We start from the raw sequence: 9,648 nt of genomic DNA on the forward strand, positions 1-9,648 counted from the left end.
ACACACACACACACTGCAAAAGATAAATATCCCTTGAAGTCCTTTGTGATTCTATTGTAATAATTATAATTTACATTTATATCTTGATTATTATATATTAGAGAAAAGTAATTTTGAGACTTTCTTTGACTAGTAAACAACAAATTATTTTTTAATTAACAGTAATAACTTTTTAAACATATAAAAATAAATTAAAGAATGATTTGTTGCAATACATCCTTAAAGTTAATTAATTTTACATGAAACCGATACTTACATTTAAAAAATTATATGACATTCTTATCTCGTCGATATACTGCATTTTTTAATCTTAACTATTTACATATTTTCATTTACAAATTATTCTCTCTATCGTAACTAAGGCTATTATTTATATTGTTTCAAAAATATACATACTCTTTCTAAGGTTATGAAACAGTGCATTTTTACTTTGCACTTGTTGAAGCCAAATATACTCTTTTTAAAAAGATAGACTAGCTTGATATACAATTGAAAAAATCTTTTATATTTAAAAACCAAAAAATGTAAAAATTGATGATGTTCCGTTTTCAATCAAACATCTAAATTATATATTTTTGGTCGCGAATATGTAATTGTCAAGGAAAATGTCATCGAATAAATATATAGATTACTTTAAAAATGTGAATAAACCGATTTCGAGCTCCGAAATCTTGAAGATGTGTATGTTCTTTCTTTTTTGCAATTCCAATACATAATGACAATGTGGAAAGCTTCAGCCTCATGAAAGCTCCTTGGTTTGAGGACAGAAATAAATTAACTGTTGACTCCGTTAAAAAATTGTTTATGGTTTAATATAATTTTATTAATGTTTCAAACACACACACACACACAATTTCATTGTTTATAGTTTTACAATTATTTTCCTAATAAATTATAAGTTTTTTTTAACACAATAACAATAATGAAATGCATTGTTTAAAATGTAAATGCAATATATCTTCAATTTATAGCCATTTATGCATATTAAAAAATCATTTTTAAATTACTTAATTAATTAAGTACTAAACTTTTTGGACAGTCTACACTTGAACTATTTTTTTTTGTAGTTTGGAATATCAATTTTAAGATATTGAACTAAATTTTTGTTTAAACATTTGTATTTCAGAGTTTTACATTTTTATATAAAATAGTGCATTTTTCTCATTTTGTTAACTATATTTAGTTATAATAATTTATCTGCAATTTGTTATAAATATATAGCTGTACAAATACTTCCTAAGGATGTCAAAATATATGTAAAAATTGTTTAATAATTTATAAATACTTGTAAAAGTGATGAAAATTAATTCAGGACACAAATGATCGAACGTGTGTAGTAAGGGTGCTAAAAACTAAGGTGTGTACTAAGGGTTAAAATGAAATAAATATAAAATCTCTTTTTATAATATTTAACTAGTCTACACTCTTGCACTCTTAAAAATATGTTTGATCTTATATGTTTGATATTTGACAAGAAATAAGATGAAAGCAAAGAGAAAAATTGTAATATAATTCTAGTGCAGCAACAAAGAACAGGTTAATTATAAAGTTATTACGAGATTAATTATAAAGCATGTTGTAAGCAACACTTATCGAAAAACTTATAAAACTTAGGAATTTTTCCTTATTCAAATGTTTAGTTTGCAATTTAATAACTTTGATTTTGTACAAAAAGGCAACATTTCCTATAAAAAGAGTATATCGCATTTGATATTCTTTTTTGTCGCAGTCATGGCAAAACTACTTTGCTCCGTCATATAGCCAAAAGAGCTTTTAATATCCCACCGACGATAGATGTCCTGTATTGTGAACAAGAAGTTATAGCGGACGATACTCCCGCTGTAGAAGTGGTGCTCAATGCCGATGTGAAGTGCAAAGAGCTTCAGGCAGAATGCAAGAAATTAGAAGAATTGACAGAGCAAGGAGACACTAGTGTGCAGAATAGATTGCAAGAGGTAATAATTATTTTTATAAATTAAAAATTTTTTTTTTCTAAAAAATTGATAAATTATATACAAAAAGATAATCTATAATTCTCTTATCCTTTTTCTTTCTTTTAAATCTCTTTTTTTGAAGAAGATTGCAACTATTGAAAACTTGTACAAAATATGATGTGTGTGTTATTTTCAGGTGTATGATGAATTAAAAGCTATTGGAGCAGATTCGGCAGAGCCACGAGCAAGGCGGATTCTTGCCGGTTTAGGATTCAATCGTGCGATGCAAAATCGCGCGACGAAAAACTTCTCTGGTGGTTGGCGAATGCGTGTTTCGCTCGCAAGAGCACTCTTCCTAGAACCCACATTGTTGCTATTGGACGAACCTACAAATCATTTAGATTTGAATGCAGTTATCTGGTTAGATAACTACTTACAAGGCTGGAAGAAGACTCTGCTAGTTGTATCGCATGATCAAAGTTTCTTGGATAATGTGTGCACGGACGTCATACATTTAGATCAGCAAAAGTTATTCTATTACAAAGGAAATTATAGCATGTTTAAGAAGATGTATGTGCAAAAAAGAAAGGAAATGGTGAAAGCGTATGAGAAGCAGGAGAAGCGTCTGAAGGACCTCAAAGCGGCTGGACAGAGTAAGAAGCAGGCTGAGAAGAAACAAAAGGAGACTCTAACGAGAAAGCAAGAAAAGAATCGAACAAAGATGCAGAAACAGGAGGAGGATACCGGGCCCACGGAACTGTTGCAAAGACCGAGAGAATATATAGTAAAATTTAGTTTTCCAGATCCTCCACCGTTGCAACCTCCAATTCTTGGTCTTCAAAGTATGTAATTAATTCTTTCATACACTAAATTATTTATCAAATTATATTTAGAAACAGAAAACCAATACGAAGTTAACAGGGAAAATCAGTACGTAACAAAAATACAAGTTAAATTTTTTGTACATTTATTTTTTTGCAGATGTAACATTTGGATATGAAGGGCAGAAACCATTGTTTATCGATGCAGACTTTGGTATAGACTTAAATTCTCGAGTAGCAATATTGGGCCCTAATGGTGTTGGTAAATCTACTTTCCTAAAATTACTAATGAGCGATATAACTCCTCAGAAGGGAGAAATCACGAAGAATCATCGACTGGTAAGTACGAGACCGTATGTGTTAAACAACAAATCATGTTTTTTTCCATTTTACAAACTCGATCGTTCAGTTTGCAAAATAATAAAATATTTTTCTTAATATTTTATTATTTGTGAATCTCAATTCGTAAAAGTTGTAATACTTATTGAAATATTTACATTTATAGAATAGTTTCTAAGCAAAATTTTATGTTTTATATACAGAGTAAGACCAAACTGGGAATTGAATTCAGATCTATTTGACAGACAATTACTTTAACACTCCAGTATTTCACTTTAACGTTTTTCTCTTCCATTTTTTTCCTTAATACCTATATTATCTATTATTTTAAATTACTTTACATTTTACAGAGGATAGGAAGGTTCGACCAGCATTCTGGAGAGCATTTAACTGCTGAGGAGACCCCAGCGGAATATCTGATGCGACTATTTGATCTTCCATACGAAAAGGCACGCAAACAGCTGGGTACTTTCGGTCTCAGCTCTCACGCGCACACCATTAAGATGAAAGACCTATCGGGTGGTCAAAAGGCACGCGTTGCGTTGGCCGAACTCTGTCTAAATGCACCGGATGTGTTGATCTTGGACGAGCCGACTAACAATCTCGACATAGAATCTATCGACGCACTAGCAGACGCTATTAACGAGTATAAGGGAGGTGTAATCATCGTCTCGCACGACGAACGACTGATTCGAGATACTGAATGCTGTCTCTATGTCATTGAGAACCAGCAAATCAATGCTATTGACGGCGATTTTGATGACTATAGAAAAGAATTGCTCGAGAGTCTAGGAGAGGTCATCAACAATCCCAGCATAGCTGCGAACGCTGCCGTTCTACAATAATCGTCGACCAATTAGCATAATTGATATCTTGGTGGCCTGTAATAATGTAAAAGCGATCATTTATCGCTTGCAATCAAAGCCTTCGTACGGACGCTTGTTTCTCCTAAAAACACTGGATCCGAATTTTGTATTATAAATATCTTGCACGAGTGTAAAAAATAAATTGTTAACAACATAGAGTTTGAGTCAATTTTTAAAAATTAGTCCAAATTATAATACTTTATCTACACTCAGTTCCAAAAAAAGCGGTACGCTATAAATTTGGGAAAAATTTACCAAATTTCAAATGATCATAACTTGGTAAATAATGAAGATAAAAATATTTTTAAAAAAGCAAAATGAAGCTTAAAATGTTCACTTTAAGATTATCTGAATGGAAATTGTATTAGCCCATTATTTTTAAAATGGCGGATGACAAGTAATAACATGCGAAAATGGATAATCGAAGATCCAACTTTGCGATGGTGCATGATGTGAATCAGGTGTCGCCGCTCAATAGGACAACATGCACGTGAAAGTATAGAATTTTATCTTTAAAATGCTTTTTTACTGACCTCTATACGATCATTTTTCGTTGAATTATTCCAAATTTAAGATACCGCTGCACTATTTTATTTCGATGATTTTCTTGGCCAAAAATCCGAAAAATAAAAATTTTTAATTGAGCAATTTGATAATTTTATATGTTTATAGATTCATTGACTAGACTAGATTTCAATTTTGAGACAATAATATTGCTTACAAATATTAATTTTCTTATTTTAAATTCGAGAATTGTAGATTTATTTATTTAAAATGTGAGAAAATCACATTATCTTTATGTTTTTTTTTATTATCACTTCTTTCTGTTCTGTATAAATAATTATGCATATTTTCAAGAGGTTACCTGAAAATGTTATAAAATAATTTTCAATATTTTTTTATTTATAAAAATGTAATTAATGAAACAGTACTTCTAAAAATAGAAGTTTTTTTTCCACTTTTTGAGTTTTAATAGATTGCAACTTTCAAAGTTCAAACTGGTTCAAGATGAATCTTTTTTCATTAAAAAGCAGGTACTTTTTTAGAAAAGTAATGATAAGATTTAGCTGCCGCAACCTGCCGCAACCTGAGTTATGAATATTTCATAATGAGACTACCTGGCATAATGATTTATTTTGATAGCTGTTTTAACCAAAATTCTCAATTTTTTGAGAAATGAATACAAGTGATACAAAAGTTTTTGAAATCACTAATCGCAAATCTGATATAGGAATTGCAAAATTCAAAATGGCGGATATAATATGGCACACATTTATTCAAAACATTTGTTCAAATTAGCTTGATAATCAATTTTGAGATAGCAAAATGATGTTCAAGGATTATCTATCATTGCTATTTATTCTGTATTGTCATTCAAATCAATGTATTCATTTATATTGTCTAAATTACTGTAAATTGTATCAAGGCTTTTGTTTAAATCAATGTCTTCGTCAATTTCTTCATCAGTTTCAATATCATTTTTTAAGTTATCTGAATATACTAGTAATTCAAGAACTTCCGTAGGAAGTGTTTTACGCACTCTCTTTTCCATTCTTTTCTTCAGACTAATTGTGGAAATGAGAATATCTGATGTTTCAAATGCCCTGTTTATTACATCTGTCATAGTGTGAACTCTGCTAGTCTTCCGTGCATGATATAATCTGTCGTTTTTCTCAACTTTTTCTCAACATTTTTTTCAACTTTTTGGGTACTTTTCCTCATTCCCCTCAGTGCTGTCCGTTCATCTAAGGTGTCATAGGCTAAGGGTTTATTTACGGCACTGGGGCTCTTCCTTAGCCTCCACCAAAGAATCATCACGGATGAGGCCTTTTAGGCCCTTTACCGGAGATATCTCTAAAGGAATGAGAAGAAAGTACCCAAATAATGCAAAAGAAAAATATTTCCAAACTGTACATTTGGTATAAAATTTCAGAATGATTGTATACTAATTGCAGTACACAGTGAATTGCCATTTATAGGTTGATCTATTTAAACGAATTTGATCTTAAATTTTATTAAATTTACAATTATTTAGATGTAAATAAATATTGACAGAATAAATAACGATAGATAATCCTTAAACATTATTTTACGATTTCAGTATTGATTATTAAGCTAAACTCGAACGTTTTAAATAAATGTATGCCATATTGGATCCGCCATTTTGAATTTCTAAATTTTTAGTTCAGATTCGAAATCAGCGATCCCAAAAACCCTCAGATACCGAGTTTTGTGCCAATCCATCAACATTTTGAATTTTGGCCAAGATTTCGGGTCATCTGGCCCACTGTGCGTTGTCATTAGCTTAAATTACACTTGTAATTTTTCCCAATACGAACATGGAGTTTGATTGGTCGAAACACCACATTGTGTGCGTGCGTGTGTGTGCGTGCTTGCATGCGGGCGTATACGTGTGTGTATGTATGTGTGTGTTGTGGGTGTGTGTGTCCTGCTCTTAGCGTTATCCAGGATCAACGGCGTGGACGCGACAGGAATCTGATCCCGTGTGTGTGTGTGTGTGTGTGTGTGTGTGTGTGTGTGTGCGCGCGCGCGCGCGTGTGTGTGTGTGTTAGTAGAGATAGGGACTCCATGGTTCGTCACTTCCGCAGTATTTAATGATTCCACGCATGCACGCATGCACACACGCACGCACGCAATGTGGTGTTTCGACCAATCAAACTCCATGCAGTTCATATTGGGAAAAATTACAAGCGTAATTTAAGGAGGTTGTAAGGCAAATGCAATATGTTAAGAACTACTTGAAAAAATTACAGACTATTCTAAATTTCGTTTAATAATAATACAAAAAAAATAGAAACAATTGACCATCTGGATCAAAAGTTATTTAAATAAGTAGTAATATTTTTTAAATTTGTACTCTAATATAAATATATGAAAATGTATTATAAAATAATGATAAAAATCTCAATTTTTTTATATAAATACTCTAGGAATTCAACAATATTTTTGTAAAGTTATCTTGAGATACAGACATTAATTGTTCAGTAAATAAATAAAATTTGTTATTTGTTATAAACTAATGGTGAATCTCAATGAAATTTTGCATAAGTCATGTTTAGTACTTAATATATTTATATAAAAACATTTAGATTTTTCTTATTATTTTAACAATTTTTGTTTATAACAATAAAACTAATAACAAATAAAATAAATAACCTATAAAAATGTGTTGCTCAATAAAACCAGAGTGTTATGAACACAACTTTCAAATGTATGTAGTTTGTTTAAAGCGAAAATATTAATATATGTGTTTTGTGCCCTTACAACCTCCTTAAGCTAATGATAGCGATATCTTAAATTTGGAATAATTCAGCGAAAAATGATCATATCGAAGTCAGTAAAAAGGCATTTTAAAGATAAAATTTTATACTTTCACGTGCATGTTGTCCCATTGAGCGACGGCACCTGATTCACATCATGCACCATTGCAAAGTTGGACCTTCGATTATCCATTTTCGCATATTGTTACTTGTCATCCGCCATTTTAAAAATAATGGCCTAGTACAATTTCCATTCAAATAATCTTAAAGTGGACATTGCAAGCTTCATTTTGCTTTTTAAAAAATATTTTTATCTTCATTATTTACCAAGTTATAATCATTTGAAATTTGATAAATTTTTCCCAAATTTATAGTGTACCGTTTTTTTGGAACTGAATGTATATGATCTATTATTTCTCTATTAATTTCATCGAGGAGACGTATATTGAACGTGAAACTTGCAAGCTTTTCAATTGATAGCCACTTTGCAGTCATTTGCAATATTTATAAGATTTACACATAAAGATTTGTTCAAATTTTTTATACTTTTTATACATTTTCTTTTCTTCTTGTGTGTGCATGCGTGCGTGCGTGCGTTATGTGTGTGTGATTACACATCTATTTTATTTTAAATATGAAAAGTAATACAGTATAGTTACAAATAATAGGTGTATAATATATAGATCTGTTCTTTTTAGCTAAAGTTCTTGATTCATCTTTCTTTTCTCTCCACATTTGAGAGAAAAAGAAAAAAAATAAACTGTGCAAGAAATTCAGCTGAAAAATGAGCCTTATATAACGAATACATGAATATATATCACTATAATAACGACGTAATTAAACAAAAAATTCAATAGACAGGCAAATAAGAGTAAACTGTACGGATGAAAGTGCGCTATAATAAACTATTTATATTCTATAATTCAAATGTATACACGATAATTGGACGTTTCAACTAACTGGGAGTCATTTTCAACGATTTAATAACGTACAGGGAGAGCAAAAAGTATTCGTATAAGAAAATTTGTTATAAAAAAGTCTTATTTGTAGAAAATAAACATTAATTAGCAATTTTATGCAATGAATACATTCTGTTCTAACATAAACAAACGAGCTTCGCATGTATTCCTGATTTTAGAAGCTGAATTTCTGTATGAATACTTTTTGAGCATTCAAACAATATAATTTTTAATTTCCGCTTATTTTTCAAATGATATATTCTGTACAATTAATACACATCTTTTTGGTATATATAATTTTAAGAAACATACAGTTTATTTTATTTTTATGAATAAATTGTTAATTATCCGGCGAGAAATGATCATCAATTAAACGTCGAATTGACGTCAAATTAATATTGAAATCATCGTATTTATATCGATTCGACATCAATTCGATGACTCATTTCTTGCTGGATAATATTTACTTTTTAAAAATAAAGTTTTTTTTAAAAAATATTTTCTCTGTACGAATACTTTTTGCACTCACTATACGTTTTTACAAAAGTACGCTAACTTTTAGACATAAAATTTTTCTTGATGATTCCTCATCTTCCTCATCGATTGTATTCTTAATGAACGACACGAAAATTATCATGTATACATTTGAATTATATAGGATATAAATAGTTTATTATAGCGTACCTTTAATCGCGCAGTTTACTTTCATTTGCTTGTTTATTGAATTATTTTTGTTTTAATTTCGAGAGTTCATTGTCATATTTATATAACTAAAAAAATTTGCTATAACTTAAAAATTATTAATATAATATATTATAGGACCGTACATGTGATAACACAAACTATAGAAAATCAAAGCCTTACACGGTCTAGCTGGATCTTAATGCTTGTATGACTTTTTATGTGAATTTATATACTACGTATGTAGTCCCACAGAAACGTGCGCCGAAAAATTTCCGGTCTTGAAACGCTAACTCTACTAAACTACCGTAGTAATATCACGAGTTAAATTGACTAGCAATTTTAACAAATTTTTTTTTTTTGATGCTTATTCGCATCTTCGAAACGATCTTAATAATGATGAATAACATATTAAAAACTGTAAATAATTAATTCTTATTGCGAAAAATATTACCTCGGCCGGGAGTCGAACCCGGATCTCTTGCATACCGTGCGAGCGTCCTGAGCCTTTAGACTACCGAGGCCTTAGTAACATTCTTCGCAATAATTGGCATATGAAGGAACAACGTCTCTTTAGGCGACGTAAATAAATAATATAATATATTATAGGACCGTACATGTGATAACACAAACTATAGAAAATCAAAGCCTTACACGGTCTAGCTGGATCTTAATGCTTGTATGATTTTTTATGTGAATTTATATAAAAATTATTATTTTTTTAGTTGCTTGCCGAAAAAATGGAAACATTGGAAAGAAAGAAAAAT

At 30.3% G+C, this 9,648-nt stretch overlaps 1 protein-coding gene across 1 annotated transcript in view; it reads left to right on the forward strand.

The window, feature by feature from the left end:
* The window catches only part of LOC108764510 (ATP-binding cassette sub-family F member 1), a 7,512-nt gene extending 3,405 nt beyond the window's left edge, over positions 1-4,107 (forward strand). The window contains exons 2-5 of the mRNA XM_018512794.1: positions 1,730-1,955; positions 2,131-2,776; positions 2,916-3,094; positions 3,445-4,107. Coding sequence (XP_018368296.1) covers positions 1,730-1,955; positions 2,131-2,776; positions 2,916-3,094; positions 3,445-3,939 — 1,546 coding nt within the window. The 3' untranslated portion in view covers positions 3,940-4,107. The remainder of the gene's footprint in view (positions 1-1,729; positions 1,956-2,130; positions 2,777-2,915; positions 3,095-3,444) is intronic.
* Positions 4,108-9,648: the final 5,541 nt, after the last annotated feature.

Source organism: Trachymyrmex cornetzi, unplaced genomic scaffold (assembly GCF_001594075.2).
Source record: "Trachymyrmex cornetzi isolate Tcor2-1 unplaced genomic scaffold, Tcor1.1 scaffold43, whole genome shotgun sequence".
In the NCBI taxonomy this organism is placed as follows: Eukaryota; Metazoa; Arthropoda; class Insecta; order Hymenoptera; family Formicidae; genus Trachymyrmex; species Trachymyrmex cornetzi.